Genomic DNA, 27514 nt, shown 5'->3' with positions numbered 1-27514 from the left:
TCCAGGCTGGGCTTGAACTTAAGATCTTTCTGCCTCAGCCTACCAGAGTGCTGGGTTTACAGTTATGGGCCATCACACCTGGTTTCAAAAGGAAAAAATCAGGAATTCTTTTCAGAACAGGGACAAAGGAGGCTGGGGATATAGTTCGGTAGTAGAGCATTTTGCTCAGCATGCAGGAAGCATTGGCTTCATCTCTAACATGCAAAACAAACAAATGAACTAATGAATGAATACAATTATGTTATATCCACACAATAGAATATTACTGTGCAAGGCAAAAGAATGAGTTGTCCACATACTCAACAACAGGGACAGATCCAAAAATAAATACAGTACCTGTTCCTTGGCAGGGTGTTTGCGCCTTTCTGATACCAACAATTTTCTAAATGTGGAATTAAGGCTGCCAGGTTTCTGCATGAGGGGAATGATATGGGGGTATGGCCTTTTCTTGTGCAGAATTGTCGCTCTGAGGAAAGGAGGCTGGGCGAGACAACGTCCCCATGGTGGTTTGGAGGCACGCAGTGTCTTGAAGAAATTTGGGATGGATTAGTCTTATCTCTCTCTCCCTCTTTTTTTTTTTTTTTTCCTGGTACCGGGAATCGAACTCACGACCTTGCGCTTCCCAGGCAGAGGCTGTGCTGCTGAGCTAAATCCCCAGCCCCTAGTCTTATCTCTTTACTGACCTAATCACTTAATCACTCACTCAAATGTCTACACAGTGACTTTTTCTTTCTTTCTTTCTTTCTTTTTTTTGTTTTTGTTTTTGAGACACATCTCACTATGTAGCTGAGGCTGGCCTGGAACTCGCGGCGATGTACACTGGCTTTTTAGTTTATTTGTTCACTCCTTATTCTGTAAATGTTTATAAAGAGATTTTTGGGGTGTGTTATTTGGAAGAAAAAAAAATCTGGGATCGAATGACAACTTTCATTATCCAGAAAACTTCATAGCTCATAAGATGTTCCTGCCTCTAAGGTGGGAAGAAATGACGGGTAAAGGGACCGGAGACCTCCAGCTGCTTCTCAAACACCGGAGTAGCCCCAGTAAGTTTCTGACCGCGCGAATTGTCCCTATTGCCGACTCGTAGAGCGCTTTGTCCTCGAAACCAGAGCCGCTGCTGATTGGTTGCAATACGCGGGCTCAAGCGTGCCCGGCGCCTGCGCCGGATCCCTCGGCCGGTAGTAGCGATGTCTAGTCGATCTAAACGGGAGTCTCGTGGTTCCACCCGCGGGAAGCGCGAGTCCGAGTGGCGGAGCAGCTCGGGTCGCGTGAAGCGGGAGCGAGATCGGGAGCGGGAGCCCGAGGCGCCAGGCTCTCGGGGCAGCCCGGTGCGCGTGAAGCGAGAGGTCGAGCCGGCGAGCGTGCGCGATGTCCCCGCGCCCCCAGTCCCGGCGGTGCGGGTGAAGCGGGAGCGCGAGGCCGACGAGGACTCGGAGCCCGAGCGGGAGGTGCGAGGTGCGCGGGGCCGGGCTGGGCCAAGGTTTCCCCTTCGCGTCCGTTTTTCCTTCCTAACCTTCCGCTGCTTGCCTGCCTAGAGGGGAAGCGGGGAGAGGACTCCAGACCTGACCTCGTTTTAGTGAAGACCGCACTAAGTCTTAGTAACTGTTGTTACAGTGTTTCTAAGCCCAGTAACAGCAGCAGCATCCCTTCATTGGACGCCTAACCTGGGCCAGGCGCTGTGCTAATGAGTTCTCAGGTGTTACTTCCTCCAGTTTTTACAACACCCCGAATTTAGTGTAGGTCTTGCTGTAATCTCTGGAATCAGACTTTCTCAGCTGACAGCCTGAATCCTGGGCACCTGACTAAACGACTATGTACCACTTTTTAGGCTGAATGGCTTAGGAGGCTGTTCTCCATTGGTCTCTCCTGTTTGTTTTGTTTGTTTGTTTTTGCACACATTGCAGCCAGAGGCTGCCCCTTACTGCGTTGTCAAGAATATTGGGGTAGCAGAAGGGGGAGGCAGCCTCACAACCAGTTATAAAAGGTTCCGTTTCTCTAAGCTTACGGTTCTTCTTCAGTAATGCAGCCCACTGTGTGCAGATGTTCTCATCGTGTTCCCTTGTGGGAATTGATTGAAGCTACGCCGGTGGTATATTCTGGCTACTGCTATTGCTGTGCTAAAACTATCCTTTGTTTTAGACCCAGTAGTCACAGATCTTCATCAGCATCCGTGAAACAAGCTAATTTAACTGCAAAATAGGGTAGAATCTCAGATCCTTCATGGTTCTTCACAAGTGGTAGATTTGTCAGTGAGGATGCCCGTACAAGTGAAGAGGCAGGAACACGCTCTTTAAACTGTACTCCTGTGTTGCTGAATGTGGTGGTGCACACCTGTAATGACAGCAGGAGGATTGCAAGTTCAAGCCCAACTTTGGCAATTTAGTGAGACTTTGTCTCAAAATAAAAAAGCCAGGCATGGTGGTGCACGTCTGTAATCCCAGCACAGGGAAGGCTGAAGCAAGAGAATCGCTTCGAGTTCTCAGCCAGCCTGGGCTACCTAATGAGACCCTGTCTCAAAACAAAAACCAAAAAACAACAACAAAGAACTGTACTTGTGTTGCCAGAGGTGGTTGTGCATGCCTGTAATCCCAGCACCCAGGAGGCTGAGGCAGGAGGATGACCACAAGTTCAAGGTCAGCCTGAGCTACCTAGTGAGCTCAAGGCCAGTCTGAACCACATAGCAAGACAACAACAACAATAAAGCTAAAAAAGTCTACAAAAAATTAAAAACTGCTTGTACATTAACATTCAAATTATCTGGTCCTGTGTGGTATGTTTCACGATACTTTTCATGCCTCATTGGATGTTTTTTCTCAAGTACTGGGGATTTGAATTTAGGGTCTCATGCCTCTAGGCAAATGCTTTGCTCCTGAGCTGCATCCTCAGTACTGCATCCCCAGGGCCCATTTTTACTTTATTTTGAGACAGATCCTTGCTAAGTTGTCCAGGCTGGCCTGGAACTTGTGATCCACCTGCCTCAGCCCACTGAGTAGCTGGCATCACAGGTGTGCGCCGCCATGTTTGGCTTGGGAGCTTTTCTTCATTTTCCCACTTCTGTGTTTCTTTGTAATGGTAGTTGACCCTGAGTACATGTTTCCCATTTTCAAAGCCTATGATGATTTTCTTTTCAGCGAAGAATGGCCGTGTGGATTCTGAGGACCGGAGGAGCCGCCACTGCCCATACCTGGATACCATTAACAGGTCAGTAGGGGAGAGAGATTGAAGGTCCTAAAAGAAAAATGGGATCCAGGAAGAAAATTGTTTGGACAATGCGTCAAACAACACATTTATAGTTTTTTTGGGGGGTGGTATTGGGAAGGGAACTTAGGCCCTCCCACTGAACTACATTCCAAGCCTTTCTCTATTTTGAGACAGCATCTCACTGAGTTGCCAAGTTACTCAGACTGAGCTCAAACTTAGAATCCTGCCTCAGCCTCCCAGAGTACTGGGCTTATAGGTGTGTGCCACCATACCCCATAATCACAAACTTTACTCCTTTTAAAGCTTTCTGCCCAGAGAACAACAGTGCATATTGTGGACGTGTCCCCACATGTTGTTTAAGGGTGAGCACTTGCGTAAAGGACTCGTAGCCTAGCACTCTGGAAGGCTGAGACAGGAGGATCACAGGTGGCGGCCCAGTTTGGGCAACTTAGCAAGACCCTGTTAGAAAATAGAAAAAGAACTAGGCGGTACAGCACAGTGTACAGTGAGGCCTTATGTTGCATTCTCAGTACTGCAGAAACAAACAAAAAACTTTTGCCTCATTGCAAAGTCGTATTTTGGAATAAGGGAATCCATAATATACTTGAAATAACAGTCCAAAACTTAAACATTTCTTCCGCGTCACTGTACACGAGGTACTTGTGGTTTGGGTTGAAGATATCCCCCCCTAAGGCTCCTGTGTTGGAGATCCTGGGGTGCTCTGCTCCTTGGTCCACACATTAATGAGCTCACAGCTGAGTGTGGGAGGTGGGGCCTGCTGGCAGATGGGTCACTCTGAAAGGGGCCGTACTTGTCTCTGGGTCTTCCCTTGTTTCCTTCGGGTGGTCATGGAATGGGCAGCTGCCCTCTGCCAGGCCATTTCTGCCTTGGAGCCAGCCAGCTTTGGGCTGACCCCACTGGCAACTGTGAGCCAAATAAACCCCTCTCCTCCTTGGAGTTGTGGGTAGCAGGTATTGTGTTTCAGCGATGAGGAAGGTGCCTAATACCGCAGCAGTATTCTAGGTGCCTGAGGTTCAGACAAAAACAAAGTATTTGAAGGCAGAGCTAGTTACACCCTCATTGTATTACTTTCTCTCATTCCCATGTGGCCTGTTACAATGTGTTTCAGCCTACATTCAAAGACGATGCTGTCCAGTAGACCTTTCTGCAGTAATAGAATTGCTTCTTCGCGTGTATGAGTGGTGGTGGTGGTAGGGTACTGGGGGTGGGACCCAAGGCCTTCTACTGAGCTACGTTCCCAGTGCTTTTAAAATTTAATTTAATTTTGTTTTTTGAAACCAGGTCTCACTATATAGTTCAGGCTGGTCTTGAACTCACTGTGTAGCTCAGGCTGGCCATGAACTTGCAGAGATCCTCCTGCCTCAGCCTCCTGAGTATTTGGATGAATTACAGGCATGTTCCACCATGCCTGATTGGAAGATTCTTGACTGTTTTTTTTTCTTTTTTTTTCTTTTTGAGACATGGTCTCACTGTGCAGTTCAGGCTGGCCTTGAGCTCACTTTGTAGCCCAGGCTGGTCTCGAACTTGCAAAGATCCTCCTGCCTCAGCCTCCTGAGTGCTAGGATTACAGGCATGTACCACCACGCCCGGCTTGACTGTTTATAACTATATCTGTCCCTTAGTATCTATTGGGGATTGGTAGCTAGATTTGATGGATACCAAAATCTGTGGATCCTCAAGACCCTTATATAAAAATGGCATCATGAGCCAGGTATGGTGGTGCATGCCTATAATCCGAGCACTTGGAAGGCTGAGGTAGGAGGATCACCGCAAATTTAAGGCCAGCCTGGGCTACATAGTACATTTGAGGCCAGCTTGAACTACATAGTGAGACCTTGTCTCAAAAAATAAAAAAGCACAGAAAAGACATTGTGGGGTTGAGGGGTTTAGCTTAGTGGTAGAGTGCTTGCCTAGCATGTACGGAGCCCTAGATTTAGTCCCCAGTACTGCATAAAACCTCAGACAGATCAACAAAAACACCAAATGAGATGGCATCATGTTTGCTTATAGTCTGTGCCTATCCTGTTACATACTGTACACCACCTCCAGAGTGCTAATCCCTAACGCAGTGTAAATGCTGTATAAGTGGCTCTCACATTGTATTGGTTAGGGAATAACAAGAAAGAAGAAAACTGTATGTATTTGTTTAGTTACAGATGTAACTTTACCCCCAAATATTTGTAATCCGTGGTTGGTCGAAGGCAGTGGTGCAGAATCCAGGGACGAGTAGAAACTACATCTGAGAAGAAGGAGGGTCCCGGTGCCTGGTACTGTGCAGACGCTGTAGCGCAGCTAGGGCCTGGCAGGTGACAGTGCGGGCGCTGAGCGCCTCCTGTGGCTTTTGTCTGGTTGTCATCGTTCTCCGAAGGGTGTTGTGGGGCGTGGAGGCGCGTGCAGCCCCCACTGCTTCATTCAGATGCCGTCCTAGCCCTTCACGCTTACTAACCGCGTGTCTCGTGTCCTGTGTTTTGGTTCTCTCAGGAGCGTGCTGGATTTTGACTTTGAGAAACTGTGTTCTATCTCCCTCTCGCATATCAATGCATACGCCTGTCTGGTGTGCGGCAAGTACTTTCAAGGTAAATGAATGTTACGAATTACAAACCTGAGTTTTCAGAGCTGTCGGCAGTTTTTTTTAACAAAGTACATTATTCATCTGCCAGGTGCAATGATGCACACCTGTAGTTCCTGTTACTCAGGAGCTAACGAGGATTTCAAGTTAGACTAATCTGGGTAATTTACTAAGATCCAATCTCAAACTAAAATAAAAAGGACTGGGAGTGTAGCTCAGGGGTAGCATGTCTGCCGACAATACGTGAGGCCCTGGGTCCAATCCACAGTGCCACCAAAACAAAACAACTTGTTCTCAGGGATCTTATTTATTTATTTGTTGATTGATTGATGGATTGTCTTTGAGACCGGGTCTCACTATGCAGTTCAGGCTGGCCCTGAGCTCACTTTATAGCCCATGCTAGGCATTCTACCACTGGGTTATAGCCCAAGTCCTACTTCTTTTTTTTTTTTCTTTGAGAATCATTTTGCTCCAAGGACTTCTTAAGTTCTGTTCTTCTTGGAAAGTGTATTATTTCAAGTCTTCAGACCAAGCAAATGCTATGTACATCAGGTAGTAGGGGATTCAGAAGAGAAAGGAATTATATTCTTTGCTCTCACAGAGTTAAGATTGATGTAAAACAATCAACAAGTTGTATCAGACTGTGAAGATGCATGCTAGGCTGTGAGGCAGTGAGTAAAAGCAAGAAGAGTAGGAGCTGGAATATGCAAAGGTTAGTGTTAACGAGGTTTGAGCTCATGGAGGTAGGGTGGAACTAGCTGTGGTGTTTGTGCCGAGTTTGTGGAGGAGGTGCGGTGGGATTTAAACGGCATACAGGGTGTGGGTGGGTTAAGTAAGAGATGCTAGGGAGGACTGGCAGTGTGAACAAAGTACATAGGTGCAGGATTGTGGCATTTGGAAATTGAGGACTACAGCTGGGTGTAGTGGCCCACGCCTGTAATCCTAGCATGCAGGAGGCTGAGGCAGGAGGATTGCTGTGAGTTCGAGGCAAGCATGGGCTACAAGTGAGTTTAAGGCCGGTACAACATAGCAAGACTACCTCAAAAAAAAAGGAAATTGAGGACTGAGTAATGATAGACTGAGTGATTATGTGATAGAATACATTGATTTGTGTGTATGCATATTTATATCTATATAGATAGATATGAATATAGATATGTGTCTCATATATAAGATTCTTTGATAGTCCTAGTTTCTGATGCATATGAAGCTAGCTTATATATGTATATGTGTGTACATGTATATTTATATTTAAATTAATTTCCCTAATCTGTCTGGTTTTTTTTTTTTGGCTTTCTGAGGTGGGATCTTGCTATGTAGCTTAGGGTGACCTTGAACTCGCCATGTAGCCCAGGCTGGACTTGAACTTGGAGTCTTCCTGCTTCGGCCTCCTGAGGGCTGGGGTTAACAGATGTGTGCCACTGCTCTCAGCCCCAGCCAGTGTTTTAATGCCATCTGGGGACTGAAGCAGTTAATGTGCTGTTGTCTCTTGCTACTGTTTGGTGATGAGAGTTCACACAAGAAGTTCATGTTACGGAGGGTGTAGTCCTTTGTCTTTGCTTTTAACATGTTCCAGTATAAAACAACAGACCTGTGCCTTTCTAGGATCTGCCCTTCTCTGACATCCTTTCGCCCTTCCCTACAGGCCGGGGCTTGAAGTCTCACGCCTACATTCACAGCGTCCAGTTTAGCCACCATGTCTTCTTGAACCTCCACACCCTCAAGTTTTACTGCCTTCCAGACAACTATGAGATCATCGATTCCTCACTGGAGGATATCACGGTGCGTGTGCCGGAGGCCTGGTTCGGGGCAGACTTTGGTGAGCTGTCCAGGGCTCCCTGGGAACCGGTTCCCCTGGGGTCGGGGGAGAGACTGGATACATTCAAGGTGTCAGAGTAAGTTCGTGACGACCTCCATCTGGTCTGTGGCATAGTGAATGTCATAACTCTGGGAAGATCCTGCCCCTTTAATCCCGCAGAGCCGGAAGCCCCTAGTCCTACCCAGAAGGGAGGAGCTTCTCTGTTCCTGAGCTGGGTACTTGTGTCACTCTGGGTGAAGTTCCAGTTGAAACTTGGGCTTTTGTATGCTTTTTTTTTTTCTTTTTGGGACGGGGTCTTGCTATGCAGTTCAGGCTAACTTCAAAATCACTATGTAGCTAAGGCTGAGATTACAGGCATGTGGCTCCACATCTGGCTTTCTTGTATGCTTTAGAGAGCTGAGTATTGCATCCTCCTGTCTCAGCCTCCTGAGTCCTGGGATTAAAGGTGTGTACCACCATCCCTGGTTGAGGTCCTTTCTAGCATGGTGGGATGTTCATGACCGAAGCATTTTTGTTTTCGGTTTTGGCAGACATAGCTTGTGAACTGTTTATAGCTATAAAACAACTTAGAATTTTTCTTTTCTCTCCAGTATGTGTTGAAGCCTACTTTCACAAAGCAGCAGATTGCAAACTTGGACAAGCAAGCCAAACTGTCCCGGGCATATGATGGTACCACTTACCTACCGGGTATCGTGGGACTGAATAACATAAAGGCCAACGACTATGCCAATGCTGTCCTTCAGGTAGGATCAGGAATTGGCAGGAGTTGGTACCCATCCATAGTGCATCTTGATCCTTTTTACTTTCTCCTCCCTCCCCTGCTGTCTCCCTCCATCCCCAGAAACTGTCCAGTCTCTTCAGTAGTCTATCTTCCTGTTTCCTATCATCTTTTATTTTGTTCCTTTTTAATTTATTTCAGGACAGGGTCTCACTGTGTAGTCCAGGGTGGTCTTGAACTCACTGTGTAGCTGTGAGCTCACTATGGAGCCCATGCCAGGTTCGAACTCATTGATCTTCCTGCCTCGGCCTCCCAAGTATTGAGTTTGTAGGTGTGTGCCACCATGCTGGGCTTTAATTTTCTCTTCCCTCCCTCCTTTCCTTCTTTCCTTCCTACCTGTCTGCCTCTCCTTTCTTTCTTTCTTTCTTTCTTTGTTGGGTATTGAACCTGAGATCTTTTCACTCTCAGCTACATATCCGGCCCTTCTGTTATGTATTATTTTAAATTTTGAGGCAGGGTCTCTCTGAATTGCTCAGACTGGGCTTGAACTTGTGATCCGCCTGCCATGGCCTCCTCCCAGAATGTGGACAATATAGGTGTGCACCACCACACCTGGCTTGACCATTTTTCATTCTAATTGTGTATTTACATGTAATTATATGGTTTTATTTTGGGAAAATAGCACATTTTATTTAGATGAGTTTCATTTTATTTTACTGTGGGGTTGAGAGATGAGGACCCATGTCCTAAAATGGTTCTCTTTACTCCTACCAAAATAGATGAGAAAGAAAGAAAGAACACTGTATTGCATTTCCAACCTTAGTACCTTGTGAATCTTAACGTCATCACAGACATAATTAGAAAGAAAATATTAAATAAGTTGGTCAGTGCATACGGATTTTAGTACTTTTTTTAAAAACTCCTCTGTGATACCCACATCTGCCCGATGCCTGCAGACCTGCTTCATGTGGGCTTCAGTGTGGAGGATATTTCTCTAATGTGGGCTCCAGGTAGGATTCCCTGAGGACCTGCTACTTCAGCCTCCTTCAAGTCACCCTAGGTCTGTCTCAAGGTTCTGTTAAAAGAAAGTTAGGGGGCTGGGGATTTAGCTCAGCGGCACAGCACCTGCCTGGCAAGTGCGAGGTCATGAGTTCGATTCCAGTACCGGAAAAAAACAAAAAGCAAAAAAAAAAAAAAAAAAACACAAAAGAAAGTTAGAAGAAAAAGAAAGTTAAAAGAAAGCTTGTCTCTGAGGGGTCCTGCAGAGGGGATTTGGATTTACCAGAGTTTGGTTCTAGGCTCTGTCTAATGTTCCTCCCCTCCGGAACTACTTCCTGGAAGAAGATAATTATAAGAACATCAAGCGCCCCCCAGGGGATATCATGTTCCTGCTGGTGCAGCGTTTTGGAGAGCTCATGAGAAAGCTGTGGAACCCTCGGAATTTTAAGGCGCACGTCTCTCCCCACGAGATGCTTCAGGCTGTTGTCCTTTGTAGCAAAAAGACTTTTCAGATCACCAAACAAGGTAAGGAACATGTCATCTCTGTTTCCCTGAGTTGAGGATGGCGGAACTAGTTTGACAAACAAAACTTATTTCCACCGTGCAGTGACTTTTGAAAGTAGCCTGACGTGAGTGTCTGGTGGGTAGTGCGGTGAGATTCTTCATTCCTCTGTAGTCAGCTGGCCCTGCTCAGGCGCCCAGGAAATTCTAGTGAGTGGAGTCTGTTCATTTTGTAAAATAAGCGGTGTGGCCTGGCGGAAACCCGGAGGCCGGGAAAGAGAGAAGCCCTTTTGAAGCCCCTGCCGCCAGTGCTTCTTTCTTAGCCAGGTCCCATTCCAGGGTACTCTGGTGAACCACTTTGATTGCTCTCATCTCTCTGACCCAAGTTGCCATCGCCTTGTGAGTGCAGTGGACCCTGACTGTTAGTTCCTGATCTCCCACAGTGTCAGCTCACGCTGCATCAGTTTGTTCCACGTGCATTCATGGTGCTCGGTTTTGGAGCTGCTGGGATAAGATTTTTCTCTTCCAGGAGCTACCAGGCTAGCGGGAAGGTAACTATGTAAAAAGGAGTCCCCGGGTCTTAATTGCTGTCACAAGTGAATTGTGGGAGGGGGTGTGGAGCAGGGACGCCCAGTGGAACGCATGGGAGGTAGAGCAAGACCGGAGTGGAGGAGCGGAGCCCTGAGTTTTAGGCTGAGGAGGAGGCAGCTCGGGGAGGGACAATTCCAGTGGAGAGGATGGGCAGGCAGAAGCACAGAGGTGCCTGGCACGGATGGACAGCAGGCGAGTGGCCGGGCCTGGGCTCAGGGGTCAGGGGAGAAGGAGCAACTAGATTGCCTGGTGTCTGTGGTACTGTAGGAGCTGGGCCTGTGTCCTGATAGCAGGGCGGGTCAGTGAAGGCTTTCAAGCAAAGGTTTGACCTCAGATCTGTGTTTGCAAAGCATTTTCCAGTTGAGGAATGACTTAGAGGGGGAGAAGCAGTAGTGGCTTTTAAGAGTCGGAGACTTAGGGAGGACAGAGGAAGGAGGGCGCAGTCAGGGAAGCAGCTGAGGAGTGGGACCCAGGGACCCTCGGGGCTTCGGGGAGTAAGATGCACAGTGCATGGATACTAGGCATTGATCAGAGCACTCTGCTTTATTCTCCGATGAACTATTTGAGCTTGGTGTCAAGCAGTTTGCAACCTTGTAACATCTCACTCTGAGTACCTCATCCTACTTCTTTTTTTAATAGAGTAACAAGTTAGTAGACTCTATGGTTATCCTCAAAGTAGTTACTCAGGGTACAAGACATAAACCCAAAAAGATTTTTACAAAAAAGAAACTGTGATAGTAACACAAAGCTTTCTTTTTAGCCAGCTTAAGATAAACTTGGACAGCCAGGCTGTGTGTGGGGTAGGACTATGGGATTCCAACTGCTAGGACTGCCAAGGTGTTTGCAGTCTGTAGGGCTATTTTTGCTTCTGGACCAGCTCTGTGCAAGGTCTGGGTTTTTATGTTAGGCTGCATCAAGGTATAAAGTTCTTGTGGAGACTGATTTTCTCTGAACCGAATATCCGTGGCGGGGTAGGTCCACGGCAGCATTCGTGGAGCTTCTCCCCAGGTACCTCCCAGGGTGTTGGGGCCTCTCAGCTTTTGACAGATTTGGAAAGTTAAAGCAAAATTGGTCACAGAGTTAGAGAGAAGTCTTTATACTCTAGCAGTAAACTTACTCAGTTTCTTCTACCGTTACTGCTGTCCGTATTGTCGCATACGCACAGTTTCCTCAGCCTCTGAAACCTGAGCGTCGCGGTGTTTAGCGCTGATCATTCGTTGTCGCAGGAAGCGTTCTGTATGAGTGGGAGGAACGTCGTCCTGTGGAGTTGGTGGAGGCCTTTGGACGAGATTGGGCGTGTACAGGGTGGTATGACTGTAGACTGTAGAGACCTTTTTTATTTTTTATTTTTTCTTCCTGTGCTGGGTATAGAACCCAGAACCTCATTCCTATTAGACCACTGCTCTGCCATTGAGCTACATCGTACCCGCTTTCAGAAGCCTTTGGGATTAGGGAAATGAAGTTAAGAAAGACATTTGTTGTTCTCTTGAGACAGTTCAGGCTGGCCTCCATCTCATTGTGTATCCCAGGCTGCCCTCAAACTCGTGGTGATCTTCCTGCCTCAGCCTCCTGAGTGCTGGGGTTATGGATGCGTGCCATCATGACTGGCCAAAAAAGATATGTTACGGCCTTTGAGATTTGAATGGGGTGAGCAAAGAGGAGGTGGGTAGAAGCAAATCTTGACTGGTAAGGAAGTAAACATTATCCCAGATTGTCTGGGTGAGGCTCTTTGGGCCCCCACCGCTTGGATCAGGAATATTGCCCATGTGTTTGATCCCGGAAACCATTGCTCTCCATGTCTTCTCGGTGCTAGCTCTGGAGTCACCTTCCTAGCAGGGTAGGAATCTATGTAAGCTAGAGGAGGGAAGGGGAAGTCGGAGCTGCCCCAGGAGAAGCGGATATTATGGTCGTTATTCATTCCTTTGTCATCGCTGGGTGATGAGATAGGAGTGTAGGGTAGAGACAGGTGATAGTTGAGGCTCCTGCTGTGGGTCCAGCAGGGGGCAGGTGTCTAGGGAGAGAGTACAGACAGAGAGGAAGAACTCAACCTTGAAGGGCGCCAGCACCCAGGATCAAGCAGAGGAGCCCACAGGGGTGTGGCTGGGAGGAAGCAGGGCTGGGGTGGGGCCAGCTAGTGTGCAGTTTGGGCTCCTCACAAGCTCCCAGCTTCAACATGCTCCATTCTTTTTTCCCAGGGGATGGCGTTGACTTCCTGTCTTGGTTTCTGAATGCCCTGCACTCCGCTCTGGGGGGCACAAAGAAGAAAAAGAAGAGTAAGTCATGGTTGTTTTGGGTCTTTTTGAGACAGGGTTTTGCTGTGTAGTTCAGGCTGGCCTTGAACTCACTTTGTAGCCCCGGCTGGCCTGGAACTCATGGCAGTCCTCCTGCTTCAACCTTCCAAGAGCTGGGATTACAGGTGTGCGCCACTGTGCCCCGACAGTGTTGCTTTTGAAGAGGAGCTCTTTTTTCTTTGCTCCCTTCCAAATATCTTTGCAACTTCCTCTCCTTTTGTTGGTAGCTGTATGTTTTTGGGGGGCAAGGGGCTGGTATCCATTGTACACAGACTAAATTTTCTTACAGAATAAGCCTTTCTGCATAATTTTAGGTTTTTTGTTTTGTATTTTATTTTGGTGTGTTGGGTGGTACTGGGGATTAAACCCAGAGAGTACTGAGCTACATCCTCAGCTCTTTATTTTTTTTTATTTTGACCCAGGGTCTTGCTAAGTTGCCCAGGCTGGCCTTGGATTGGCCATCCTTCTGCTTCAGTTTCCTCAGTAGCTGGGATTGCAGTCATGCACCACCGTGCCTGGCTTTTCATATTTTGTTTTGTTAGAATATGGTTAATTTTTCAGTGTTTTTTTTGTTTTTGGTTTTGGTTTTGTTCTTTTGAGACAGAATCTTGCTATACATTTCAGCCTGGCCTTGAACTGAATGTGTAGCCCAGGCTGGCATGGAACTTGCAATGTTCCTCCTGCCTCAGCCTCCCAAGTGCTGGGATTACAGATGTGTGCTACCATGCCTGGCCCCAGTGGTACTTTTAATAAGCAGAAGTTCCTGGAAGATAACTGTCTTCAAGTCAGGTACAGAAAGATAAATATGTTGTCACTTACAGAAGCCAAAGAAGTTGATCTTATAAAAGGAGCATAGCGGTTACCAGAGAGAGGTAGGACATGGAAGGCAAAGGAGAAGAAGAGACGGTAGTGGGTACAGGTAGTAGTGGGAAAGGGGGAGTGGGTGTTGATGTTCTGTAGCGCAGTGTGATAATGATGGTTGACAACAGTTAACTGCATACATAGCTGGTAGAGAGGGTTTTGAATGCTCCCAACACAAAGAAATGACAGATTTGCCAGGTACCTGACCCTATCATTACACATACTGTGTACAGGTATTGAAACGTCGCACTGTATTCCCTGTAGATACGTATAGTTATGTCAGTGAAAAAATAGGGGCTGGGGATGTGGCTCAGTGGTAGAGCGCTTGCCTAGCTTGTGTGAGGCCCTGGGCTCAATCCCCAGCACCACAAAAAATAAAAAAAGCAAAAGTTGGTAAAATTGTGCCCTAGCGATCTTGTTCCCTTGTTGAACTGTGGGCCAGGCCGCATGCTGTGCACCGTGAGTCTCCTGCCTGCACAAGCGCTAGCGTGAGGGGATGCAGTGGGTGGCTGGCCTGGCCTGCAGGTTGCAGATTGGAGCAGAATCAAAGCTAGTTGTGTAGTCTGAGTCTGAACTTGGAGGCCTGAGGTGGGTCCCTCTGTCCCTTGGTGTTCACACTGGCTTAGTGGTATTAGGTTCACTTTTCTGAGTGCCATTATAGTTACTAGTTACAGACTGCGAGCCAGCTGAGTCATCTTGGAGCCCTAATGCGGTTTTCATGTCTTCTCTGTTCTGACGGCCGATGGTGTCTTGGGGTGGTGCTGTTTCCCTGCACTGCTACCTGTGTCTTCAGTCTGTGCTCCGCCTGAGTTCTCTTCACTTGTGTCCTGGCAGATTCTAGGACCTGGTTGTGCTTTGTGTCTCTGCTTTGCTTGCATTTTGGTCCATCTCTTAGTTTGTTGTTTTCTTTTTTTGTGCGAGACAGGCTGGACGTTGCCTCCCTTTCCAGGCAGTGTCTGGTCATGGGAAGTTCCTGGGCTGGACTGTTTTGCTTGTGATCGATGTATCCCCACACTCTGTAAATCATTCCTTCATCTCAAACACACTTTTTCTCTGATGGACCAGGCCCTGTATTGGGAGGGTCAAAGGTTGTCTTGTAGAGGAGACATAGTGTAATTATTTAACGAACAATTGTAAAGGAACCATTGTGGTGTATGTGACAAAGGGAAACTTCTACGTTGAGGGAGAGCTGTGGTTTAGCCTAGAAGGTGCTGGCCCATGGTAGGAATGAAGTTGGCAGTAGGTTTTGACGTGCTTTCCAGCCTCACAGACCTTGTCTTCGCTTTCTGTTTGCAGCGATTGTGACCGATGTTTTCCAAGGGTCCATGAGGATCTTCACTAAAAAGCTTCCCCATCCTGACCTGGTAAGTGGGTTGAACCAGGTCTTGGACTAATGTATGTTGCCTGTGAGCTTTGGGGGCGACAGAGAGATGCTCAGAGAGCTGACAAAGCTGCGTGGCCCTGAAGAGTTCTACGGAGCCTCTGCTGGGTGGCGGCGCCGGGACCTGCCGTGGCAGAGGGCTGCAAGCCGGGGAGGTGGTGGTTGGTGTGGTCTGCAGGCTGGGTTTGTCTCACCACTGAGAGGCGCTGGTGTGTTTTTCCAGAAATCTCAGCCAAGCTTTCTGCATAGGCTGAAATAAAATTCCCTGGAAGAGGGAAGGCTGTCCGTTTGTGAGTTCATCGGCTCAGGTGCTGCTGCTGCGTGTGAGACTGTGCTGGCGCCCCCTTCGTCCCTGATGGTGGACATACCACTCACGCTCTTTCCTTTCTTCTTGTGCATCTTCAGCCAGCAGAGGAGAAAGAGCAGCTGCTCCATAATGACGAGTACCAGGAGACAATGGTGGAGTCCACGTTTATGTACCTGACGCTGGACCTCCCTACTGCCCCGCTCTACAAGGATGAGAAGGAGCAGCTTATTATTCCCCAGGTGCCGCTCTTCAACATCCTGGCCAAGTTCAACGGCATCACGGAGAAGGTAGCCCCTGCGCACACCGCCCTGCTCGCATTCCCGGCTCTCCCTTCCGATTCCCTCCCCGTCTCCAGGCCTCCCGTATACCAGCAGCACTGTGTCACCTAGCTGCACCCCAGCCCCCTTGTCTTCTGTGTATACCTAGGCTTCACTGCGGGTGATGCAGTTATTATTATAAACTGTGTTTTCTCTTTGGAGCCTCGCCCCAAAGCTTGCAGTGCCCCATCTTCTAAGTCTCATATGTCCCTGTTAGCCTGCTGCCTGCCCCTGGGTACTAGAGTAGAAATTCACAAAGGTCGGAAGACTCTTCCATCCTTGAAAAAAATGTTATACCATCAGTATTAATGTAAGGGAATTACGGAACTGAAATATAAATGAAATAATTTTATTCTTAACTGTAATATTACCTTTTTTCAAGTTGAAAGTTTCTTTTTATCTGTTCAGCTGTTTGTTGATTTCTTAGTTTAATTCCTCCTTTTATCCTAGATGGTTTGAGTCTTTTGAGGTGGGGGGAGCAAGGTTAGTGGGAATTGAGCCCAGAGCACTGAGCTGTGTCCCCAGCCCTTTTTTAAAATTTTGAGACAAGGTTGCACTAAACTGCCCAGGCTGATCTTGAACTCATGAGTCGCTTACCTTAGCCTTCTGTAATAGCTAGGCTTATGGGCATGTGCCACCACCTTGGCTAAAATGGTTTTAAAGTATGTATGTTGTAATTTTATATTAAAATATTTTCCTGGGCAAAAAAACAAAAAGGCCCAAGAGCTGGTGTGGTAGTACACAGCTGTAATCCCAGCACTTGGGAGGCTGAGGTAGGAAGATTGCCTCAAGTTTGAAGCCAGCCTGGGCTACATAGTGAGCTCAGGGGCAGCCTGAGCTATAGAGCAAGACCTTGTCTCAAAAAACAAAAGCAAAAGTAAAACCTTTTTCCTGGGAAACCCTGCAGGAGTCTGTTGTTTCCTCCAGCACTCACTCCAGAGATGGAGGCTTTCACTGGTATTTTCTGTCTGGTAGTGGTTAATCTTTCATGCTTACCTCTTTACCAAGGATAAAAATTTGCGTTAGGAAAAATAAATTCATGATTCATGTTCATGAGCTTTGGCCCCATGGCTGTGTAGCTGGCTGGGCTTCAGGTCATCGCCCTCCTCCTGAGCAGCCCTCAGGAAACGTGGCCCACCAGTGACTCTGTCCCTGAGTTGCGCTCCAGGTGCAAGTCTTGGGACTTCGAGGAGGAGGAGCATTGGGAGTTTGTGGCCACCTCTGCAGGAGTACTCGGGCATGGGGGCTCTTCACTCTTGCAGAAGCCAGGGAGTTCTTTATGAATTAAATAAGTAGGACTAGCGTGGTTTAATTCAGCTTTTAACAAATCCTCTTTTCACTTGATGATTTTGTTTTCCTTATAGAAGTAATGTGGGCTGGGAGTATAACTCAGTGAGTGGCACAAGCTCCTGCCTGGCAAGCGCAAGGTCCTGAGTTTGATTCCTGGTACCAAAAAAAAAAAGTTACTTAGGAGGAACATGGTACCCACGTTACTAGGATTATAGTTTATGTAACATATGGTTGTGTACCGGCTGAAACAGTGCCCACAGTTGAGGTATTTTAATCAGCCTCAGCCACATTGCTAAGCTTAGCCTCTTTCATGGTTTCTGGGATCAGGTGTCTTCTGTCCCCCCCGCCCCCCACTACTCTGATCTGATCTTTCTTTTTTTTTTTCCCTGTACCAGGAATCAAACTCACGACCTTGCGCTTGCCAGGCAGGCTCTGTGCCGCTGAGCTAAATCCCCAGCCCCATCAGGTGTCTTTTGAAGTCTAGGTGTGAGGCAAAATTGTGTTTAAAAATAAAGAAAACCTTATGCCCATGCCCCAGTATGTACTGAGCTACAGCACTTGTTTGATAAGCTTTTTCCTCTCTCTAGGAGTATAAGACTTACAAAGAGAACTTCCTGAAGCGCTTCCAGCTCACCAAGCTGCCTCCATATCTAATCTTTTGTATCAAGAGATTCACTAAGAACAACTTCTTTGTGGAGAAGAATCCAACGATTGTCAACTTCCCTATTACGTGAGTATCATCCTGCTTCACGCCCGCGTAGGCCCTGCATTTCTTTCCATATGTTGGTACCATTATTAATTTCGGATTGTCTCAGTTGGGGACTGTGAGGAACAGAGCCTCCCTGTGCTGCCTGAGCTTAGGTTTTTCTTGGGGGGGGATGCACATACTGAAGGAACCCTGAGGGTAGGTGTTTACCCGGAGGCAGTCCTCCTTTGTCTTCTCACTGGCTGCTGGCTGGGAACTATGGTCTCAGCGTGGGCAGGTGCTAAGGAAAGCTGCATAGGGCAGGTAGGATTTGGCCTGGTGCTGCTGGTCACCCCAGCACTTGGGCCTGTGTCCTCTCTTCTTGCGCATGTAGCTGGGTACAGTGGGACAACCCGGAGTCACCTTTGCATCTTAGCATCTGTTTCTCCTGTTTTTCCTCAGGTTAATGTCCAGAGTGTGTTCAGTTTTTTCTGTCGGCAGGGAAGTTGGAAACTTTGCTGTGTGCCTTAAATTTTCATGCAGTTAGTTGTGTCTTAATGAACATTTGTGAGTATTTTAATGGGCGGCGAGAAGAATTATGCCAGATGAAGGAGTTATACCAGATGTTTTTAGTTTGTCACTTTCTAACGGAAAAGCACCTCTGGGATTAGACTGTTGGTTTTTCAGTCTCATGAAAGAAGGTTTTTCACATTCTAAAGTAATGTCTCGAGAACAGGGAGGATCCTGGCAGCGGGGTGGGCAGGGAGAAGCGAGAGTCTTGGTGTGTGGGTGTTTAGTGAGGTGAGAGGAGAGCTCTAAACAGTAAAAGACTTTGGGTAAAGAGACTGTCTAGCGCAGTAGTCTGCTTAATTTTTATGGTACTGGGTATTGAACCCAAAGCCCTCTACCAGTGAGCTACATCCACAGCCCTTTTTATTTTTGAGACAGGTCTTGCTAAATTGCCCAGACTGGTCTCTGACTTCGATATTCCTGCCTCAGCCTCCCAAGTAGATGGAATTATAGCCATGTACCACCATGCCTAGCACTTTATTTTTTTTATATCTTTACAAAATAGTTTAAGAGCTACAATGGACAAATGCTTATCTCCTTGTTTTTTTCTTTTGTTTCTCTTTCAGTTTTCCAAACTATACCAGGATTGCCAATTAATTTCCTTGGAAAATAGTTTCAGTTCTTAATTCTGTGTAGGGCTTAAAAGAATAGCTACGTGTCTTGGTACACACATGTAGTCCTAGTACTTTGGGAGGCAGAGGCAAAAAAAATTGAAAATTTGAGACATACCTAGGTAACTTAGCAAGACTCTTTTCTCAAAATTAAAAAAAAAATTAAAAGAGTTGGGGTTGTAGCTCAGTGTGCAGATTGTGGGTTTAGGAGACCTGAGTTCTGCTCTGTCCAGGCAGTGTGTCATTTGCCTATTTTTTGTAGGTGTTCTCTGTATTTTCTCATTGGTAAAATGAAAGGGTTGGGTTGGAGAAGCCCTAAGGGTCCTTGCAGGTGTAACATTTTATTTTTTCTGGATTTCATAATCTCTGAGAATCCGAGCAGTGGGTGGTGAGCAGAGAGGATTACAGGAGAATTTCTTTCTTTCTTTTTTTTGTGTGTCTTTTTGAGACAGGGTCTTGCTATGCAGTTCAGTCTGGTCTTGAGCTCACTTTGTAGCCCAGGCTAGTCTTGAACTTGGAAAGATCCTCCTGCCTCAGCCTCCTGAGTGCTGGCATTGCAGGTATGCATCCAGCTTATAGGTGAATTTCTTTATGAGTATTTCTAAAAGATTTCTTCTCTTTTCCTGCTCTTCCTTCCTGTTCTTCACAAGCATCTTTCTGTGACTAGAATGAAGTGGGGGACATAGAAGCTGGCTCTTTGCTACCGTGAACAGGAGCACAGAGGCACATTCCTTGAAATCCCATGGATTGAGGTTTTCAGAACTGGCCTCTTGTGGATAGCCGCTGTCATCAGTGTGTTCCTGGTAGGAAGGAGCACGCTTGACTCCAGGACCGAGCAGAAGGAGGAGACGGTGTGTGAGTGGCAGCTCTGCTCGGTTCCACAGAATCTGCCATTCCTCGTGGCTTTGTTTTATGCTGGGTCTAGGTGTGTTTACTTTCTCACCAGTTGCATTTAGTTTTTGGTGGTTTGCCCTTCAGAGTGTGTACTCTGAGAGATTAAGGAAAAGATCCTTTTTTTTTTTTTTTTTGAAACAAGGTCTCGCTATGCAGTTCATTCAAGCTGGCCTTGAGCTCACTTTGTGGCCCCCAGGCTGGTCTCTAACTTGCAACAATCCTGCCTCAGCCTCCTGAGTGCTGGGATTACAGGAGTGTACTACTATGCCTTCCTTAAAAGATTCTTCCATCATTAGCCTTTTAGAGGACTTCAGACTATGATCAGTTCTGGAAACCTGCTTTTTAATTACTTTTTGCCCTGTAATTGCTTTTAGAGTAATATAGTGTAGATGGTTTGACTCCCTACTTCTTTTCTTTCTTTTTGTCTTTTTGAGACAGGGTCTCGAAATACAGTTCAGGCTGACCTTAAGCTCACTTTGTAGCCCAGGCTGGCCTCGAACTTGGAGTGCTGGGATTACAGGCAGGCGCCACCATGCCCGGCGAGACAAGGTGTTTGTGAGGGAGCTAACTCCCTTTTTTCTAAATAGGACTGTTGTTCTGGTGGAGATAAGTGTAGTTTGCTTGTTTGCATGTTTTCTTCTTTTTTTTTTTTTTAATATTCTTTATTATTATTTTTTGTTGTTGTTGTTTTCCGGTACCAGCAATCGAACTCTTGACCTTGCATTTGCCAGGCAGGCGCTGTGCTGCTGAGCTAAATCCCCAGCCCCTTGTTTGCATGTTTTCTAAAACAAAACAGTGAAACATGTATTTGTTGTCTTTTGCCACTGGAATAATTTTGGTTCAGTCATGTAACCTTGGATACAAATATTCCTGAAGACTTCCCTGGGACTCATTCTCACAGGTCTGGACAGTTGTTCAGGCCAAAGAGAAGGTAACAGGAAACTTCAGCTCTTAGCAGCCTGCAGTCAGCCTATTTAGCTGAAGGGGATTTTTATTTGATTGGCCCATTGATTGATTGATTGACTGATTGATTGATTGTACTGGGAATTGAATCCAGAGCCTTCACACTGAGCTACAGCCTCAGCCCTTTCTATTTTTTATTTTGAGACTGGACTCAAACTTACAATCCTCCTGCCCCAGTCTCCTGTAGAATTGGGACTGTGGGTGTATGTTACCTTGCTGGTTTGTGTGGATTTCTTAGGACTCAACCAAGTTGTCTTTCATAATGAATGCTTACTGCAGTCTGACTGCATTGTACATGGGATGCTGTGAGTCAGAAGAAACAAATAGCCATCTCTAACACCTAGATCCATAAAACAATTAGAACAAAGGTGCATATCTGTTTATTACTACACAGCTTAACTTTAACACTCTATTTTTGAATACTGAGTACATTCATGTATTCCAAATTCAAACAGCTGTATAAGGGGTATGACCACCATTAGCTGTTCTTTGTGAGTCGTTCTAGACATGACGTCGTTGTGGCTCACGTTACATGTGAGAACACATCGGACAGTTTACAGAGATGAGAAATATGATGAGTCTCTTCTCTATTTTGTATTATTTATGTTTTTATAATTGTTTTGTGGGTTCCAAAATGATATGTCTTTCCTAAGATTATATATTTAACACGTTCTCTTAACTACTCACCTATTTCCCTGTTTATCTTGAAAGTTCTTAATAACTGTATAACCTTCATAATAAACGTTGTTACAAAACTTTGCAATGACTGCTGTTAAATCATACTTCAGCTGATGGATACATTTCAACACATAAAACACAGGATTAGATTTTATTTTAGGTATATCAAGGATGCTTTTTCACTTTTGAAAGTGAGTGTTCAGATAGTAAAAGGAACTCTAGATGGGCTTGGGGGTGCCTGCCTGTAATCCCAGTGCTCGGGAGGCTGAGGCAAAAGGATCGACAGGAGTTCAAGGCCTGAACTACACAGTGAGACCCTATCCCAAATATCAAAAAAAAAAAAAGGTAAGTCTGATGTTTCTAAGTCCCAGTGGAAGGTGATTCAAGCTGCCCAGCGGCGAGACATACGAACTGTGCCCCATTGTGCACGTGTGTCACTCACAGCCTGAGGCTCTGAAGCGTGGTGGGTGAGCAGCTTTGTGCTCTGTGTGTGTAAAGCCTCCTAACTTCACCGCCTTGGTCTGATTTCTGGCTTTGTTTTCATTGTCTCCAGAAACGTGGATCTGAGAGAATACTTGTCTGAAGAAGTGCAAGCAGTCCACAAGAACACCACCTATGACCTCATCGCCAACATCGTGCACGACGGCAAGCCCTCCGAGGGCTCCTACCGCATCCACGTGCTGCATCACGTGAGTGGCCGCCCGCTGGCTGGGGGCACAGAGTGGTGGTGTCCTTTGGTGTTTCAGAAGGCAGCCCCTTCAGTTTGTCCTTCCTTGGCCTGGCCTCAGGACTGGGAAGAATTGAGCTGCCGCTGGTTAGTTGAGGGCAGTGGTTCTCAGCTTTGGCTGTGCATTGGACGCTTGGGAACTTCGCAAAGTCTGGCTGCCTGGGTTACACTGTAGGACAGTTACATTGGAATGCAGTTCTCAGCTCAGGCAGAGGCCAGGCATGCTGCTGCAGATCTGGCCCAAATAGTCAAGGTTTAGGTACTGCTCTACAGCAGGTTGTCTGGAGGGATTTAGATTTGTCTGGTGCTTTGAAGTTCCCCAGGAGGTCTGCGTGAGAACTTCGGTCCTGGCTAAGAGCTCGGAGTCCTTGGCCTTGCAGCATCAGTAGCATCTGAGTGCCGTTAGAACTGCAGACTCGCGGCCGCCCCTGCGCCTACAGATTCACAATGTGTGTTTCAAGAAGACCCTCTGACTTCTCTGGAAGTAGTTTGTGAAGTACTGGTGTAGAGCTCAAACATTTTGTGAATTTGTCTTGAGTTGAAAACAGAAAACATGTACTTGGGATATATTTGGTATCACAGGTTTTTAGGACAGATTGCTCTATTTTGATTAATCTCATCTGGGACTGTGGTCTTAATAATAGCTAGCATTGTTTATCAGGTGTTTTTCAGTGGGCTAGGAAGTATGCCAAGTGCTTACTGTATACTGTCTCCTTTTATCCTTAAAACGCATCTCCACCTCAGTGTGGTGGTGTGCGCCTGTAATCCCAGCACAGGGAAGCTAAGGCAGGAGGATCCCCACAAGTTCAAGGCCATCCTGGACTGCGTACTGAGACCCTCTCAAAAAACAAGTCACGGGCAACAGCTAAGTCGACTGGGAAGCGACACATCTGTACCTAGGCCAAGGAGGACAAGACGTGACCAGACATTCCATATAGGGCAGGTTAATTCAGACTCAGGGCTACAGGTCCTGGCCCTTATTTTGCTGAGAAGACCTGTCACTGACCAAGGTGCACAACAGTTTAGGGTTCCAAAAATCCCTCTCCTCTGTGGAAGTTGCATTTGGCACTTCGGAGTAGGGTCCTGCAGAGGGATAGAAATAGTCTCTGCCACCCTCACCCCAGATGGAACCTGTTCTCAATTGGAGCTGCAGCGTGGGTTCTTTCTGTAGGCTTAAGTCAAGAATTTTCAGTCATCTTGATAATACCAGGTTGGGTGTCTAAAGCTGCAAAAAAAAAAGAAAGGAAAAGCAGAACTTGGGCCTGGGGATTTAGCTCAGCGGCACAGCACCTGCCCGGCGACCGTGACCTCGTGAGTTCGATTCCCGGTACCGGGAAAAAAAAAAAAAAAAGCAGAACTTTCAGGAAAACTGACGGTATTGACAACATGGCAGATGTGAAGTCAGTGTTCCAGGAGGTTCTTCCATAACAAGGGCAGGTGTCAGTGGGAATGTAACCACAGTGCTGCTTTGTAAACCCAAGCTTTCACCCTTAAAATCTCTGACTCTGGAAAAACTAGAGAAAATGCAGCAAGCAGCACAGGATACCACTCACCAATAGGAAATGGCAGAAGAGGAATAACGGAAAAGAGCCCACTGACCAACCAACTTAGCACTTCAGTGAGCACCATACTTCACTTACAGTTTATTAATAGCTAATGTATGGTCTGCACCTGTATGCTGAAAGTAGCATTTATTAATAAAGCCGGTAATATTATGTAAATAATTTTAAAATACCAAAGATTGATAAAATTTGTAAATTTAAACACTGGTTTGAATTGAATACAATTAACTTTGAACCAAATATTTTGGAATTTTCTTGGTTTCCAAATTACAGTTTTAAGTTACCATTCTCCACTCCTAGTACAAATGACTAAATGCAGCTTTTATATAGAGGATCTTTACATGTTTATTACAAATCTGAATTTGAACATAAAGTGTTCATGTTGAGCCTTTACATTATCTAATTAAGATATTTTTTAACCAACCCCCCCCCCGCCACACACCTCTAAGGCAGGTATTTTTTGTTTTTTGTTTTTTTGTTTTTTTTCCGGTACTAGGAATCGAGCTCACAACCTTGCGCTTGCCAGGCAGGCACTGTGCCGCTGAGCTAAATCCCCAGCCCCTAAGGCAGGTATATTGTCTTTTTTATAGGTGAGAAACCTAGGCCCACAGGTTGAGTAATTTATCGAAGTCCGTAGAATTAGGATTTGAACCTAGGTACTTGTCCTCCTCAGACCAGAAATGGGGCTTTTCCTGTGATCCCGAGTTTTTCTTTCTTTCTTTCTTTTTTTTTTTTTTTTTCCCTCAGTCCTGGGGATCAAACCCAGGGGGACTCTACTATTGAGCTGTACCCCCAGCCCTTTTTATTTTTTATTTTGAGACAAGGTCTTGCTAAGTGCAGGCTAGCCATGAATTTTTAATCCTGCTTGAGCCTCCTACCGTAGCCGGGATTATACACCACCACACCCAGCCTGAGCTTTCCTGATGTGTCCTGTATTTGGGATTCTTGGAATATTGGAATCTATATTCTGAAACACCAGTCCCTGCCATTTGTTAGGAGTTTGCATGAGTGAGGCCTGTGGGTCAGCAGAAGTGTCTCAATCCAGAGCCCTCTTTCTCCCCTTGTTTTTTTTTTTTTCATCTTTTTTGAGACAGAGTCTCGCTGTGCAGTTCAGGCTGGCCTTGAGCTCATTTTGTAGCCCAGGCTGGTCTCGAACTCGCAGCGATCCTCCTGCCTCAGCCTCCCTTTCTCCCCTTGTTGACAGAAGCATGTAGTGAGGTAGTTTGGCTCTATCCGGGTTGCTGGCTTTGCGGGCCACAGGACACGGGTTATTACAGTGGACAGTGTCTACCGTGGCACTTTTTCTTGCCTGTTGGTGCTGTGTTCTGGGGGGAAGGTGTGTGTATGGGGGAGAGTCTCTTATATTTTCCTAGGCCCCAGCTCCTGAGTGTTCCAGCCTATCATTTCTGGGTAGGAAGGTGACACATTAGGTGAGGATTAGAGAGCTTTTCTTTCTCCTGTTGCGTAAAAGTTATGCCGAGGTATTTGAGACTGCACTGCATTTCAAGGACTCCTTGACAGGACTTGAGGCTGCCACAGTAGACACACCCAGAGCTCCGCTGACTGAATCATGCTGAGGCCGTGCCTCCTTCTCCCTGGGACTCTCGTTGGCTAGTGGCTGTTTTGGCTGCGATCCCTTCTTTCTGTACCCTTTCGGTTTTAGGGAGCAGACTAACCCAGCCCTTCATACTTCCTCCAGGGCACTGGCAAATGGTACGAATTACAAGACCTCCAGGTGACGGACATCCTGCCCCAGATGATCACGCTGTCGGAGGCTTACATTCAGGTGGGTGCGGGATTGAGTTAGAGTCTTGGCTGGAGGCCCAGGTGCTTGGTGGAAGATGCTAAAGAGTGAGATGGGGCAGATGATGTAGCCCTAAAAGTCAGTCAGATTTTCAGGGAAGAAAAGAGTAGGTAGGCCTGATAGTCTGTGAGGGAGCGAAGAAGGTTGTGTGTAAGTTTGGGCAGTTTTATAGAGCTGTGTGTTCTAGCTTCCAGCAGGAAGAGCCTGGCCCACCAGGGAGCACGGCTGGGAGTTGGCTCCCGAGTGCTTCCCGGGGCCCCAGCACTTTGTCCATGTCGCCCTTGGAGCACCGTCCATGGTAGCTTGGCCGTTTTCTCCCTTGAATCGCAGCCTGGATAGCAGAGCCTTCTTCTGTAACTGCTCCCATGCCTGATGGAAGAAGGAAGCCCGGGGCTAAGAGAGCAATAGTTTGTCATGGAGAAGAGCTGCCTGTCCTCCCAGGGTAACGGTTTCTCTCCTCGGTGGCCTCTTGTAAGGGTGTAGACTTGGCAGTGTACCTTCTCTGTTTTTTATTTTTCTGGTGCTGAGGGTCATACCCAGGATCTCATGCGTCCTAAACATGTGCTCTACTACTGAGCTACACCCCCAGGCCCACATGTTTGCTTTTTTAGAATGAGACCTAAGGAAAGGAGAAGGTGGGTGGAAATAGAATGGGAGGGAATAGTCCGCAAGGTTATAAATCGTTAATGTCTGTTGTTTTCATTTCTAACAGATTTGGAAAAGGAGGGATAACGATGAAGTCAACCAGCAGGGGGCTTGAAGGAGGCATCCAGGGCTTCGGCAGGGCGCAGTAAGAATACTGAAGCTGTCGCTGAGCACAGCCTGACTGCAGATTGCCTGGCTCAGCCCTGTTTTTGTGGGTTCTGCCGACACCAGAGCACTAGAGGGGCCCATCTGCCTGGGATGGCCCTGTGCTGTCCCTGTTTTTCGATCAGGTTATTGTACATCGACGTCCCTTTCTCCTTCCTGTCTGTCTCCCTTTTAGCTTCAGCACGCAAAACTTTTTCCAGACGGCCGTAATTTATTTCTGTGTAGACTGGCGTATCTCAAGGGCAGACAGCGTCTTACAGACATCAAGCCTTGGGGTTCTGGGAATAAGAGTGTGAAGACAGTGACGTAAGTCGTCTATTGTAGGAAGATGATTTTCTCTTTCCTTTCATTTCTTGATGTGTTTTTTGAAATGGATTAAACATTCTCCTGTTCTTAAACCAGTCTCTTGTTTTATGTTCTTCGCTTAGACTGCTGGCCAAGGGGAAGATTTATTTTCCTTTTTGACCTTCACGAACTGTCTAGCGTGCAGTCCGTCATCTGGTGGGCATCTTCCTTGCCTCTCCTTGTCAGTGTGTGGGTGGTGTGACAGTTGGGGTACATTTGTCTCTAACAGAATACTGACTAGAAGTCACAAATTACTGTCGCGCTTAACCAGAAGGCTGGAGGTGGGTGGTCTCCGGCTGCAGCGCGGCCCTGCAAGTGGGGAGGAGGAAGGGGAGCCCCGGACTGAAGGGTGCCTGTCGGGAGAATTGGGCGGAAGTGGCTTCAGTCGAGCTCAGTCATTGACCTCTGGCGCTCTGGAGGAAGTGTGACCTTGGTGTGAGTCTGGTGGCAGGCCCAGTGATGCGGAAAGCCTGGTGACAGCAGCTGGAAGCAGTGAGCCCCTATAGCAGGTTTTCTTGACACTGTGCACATCTGTCTGGAACTTTTACTTCTTGGATACGACACTGCCCTTCCTTTCCTTGACCTTTTGGGGCTTCAGTACGTTCAGCTACTAAAAGCACTAAAAGTTGGGATTCCGTAAGACTTAGTTCTCTGTCATCTCTTCTCACTGTTTCTTCCCCAAAAGTATGCCGGTGGCTTTGATTCTTACTGTTAGGGAGATGACTCAAACAAACCTAACCCTGCACTGTTCTCTGTGAAAGAGTCCACCATCCATCTAGTTACTAAGTTGGAATTTCATCCAGGAGTAATCCTTTATACCCTCTCCACCTTCTTTATCTATTCTATTACCACATCTTTCTTCGTTACTTTTCTTGTTGCTGAGGCAAAATACCTGACGCCCAGAATGAAGGCAGGAAAGGTTTATTTAGCTCACAGTTTGGAGATTGCAGTCTGTAATCAGCTGGCCAAGGCAGAGTGGTATGGCGAGGGGCAACCATT

At 46.8% G+C, this 27514-nt stretch overlaps 1 protein-coding gene and 1 pseudogene across 1 annotated transcript; both read left to right on the top strand.

Moving 5' to 3' along the window:
• Window positions 1-1139: 1139 nt before the first annotated feature.
• Window positions 1140-26568, top strand: Usp39 (ubiquitin specific peptidase 39). Its single transcript, XM_005385418.2, has 13 exons — window positions 1140-1455; window positions 3132-3201; window positions 5704-5798; window positions 7437-7573; window positions 8201-8353; window positions 9627-9852; window positions 12615-12692; window positions 14868-14935; window positions 15358-15546; window positions 17454-17596; window positions 21821-21956; window positions 25256-25342; window positions 26073-26568. Exons 1-13 carry the CDS (start codon window positions 1188-1190, stop codon window positions 26118-26120), a joined length of 1698 nt encoding a protein of 565 aa, XP_005385475.1. The 5' UTR covers window positions 1140-1187; the 3' UTR covers window positions 26121-26568.
• Window positions 21965-23715, top strand: LOC102026127 (annotated as a pseudogene).
• Window positions 26569-27514: the final 946 nt, after the last annotated feature.

This window comes from Chinchilla lanigera, unplaced genomic scaffold, assembly GCF_000276665.1.
Source record: "Chinchilla lanigera isolate Chin_1 unplaced genomic scaffold, ChiLan1.0 scaffold00023, whole genome shotgun sequence".
NCBI lineage: Eukaryota > Metazoa > Chordata > Mammalia > Rodentia > Chinchillidae > Chinchilla > Chinchilla lanigera.
The sequence above is the reverse complement of the archived record's forward strand: the minus strand, read 5'-3'. Positions and strand labels throughout refer to the sequence as shown.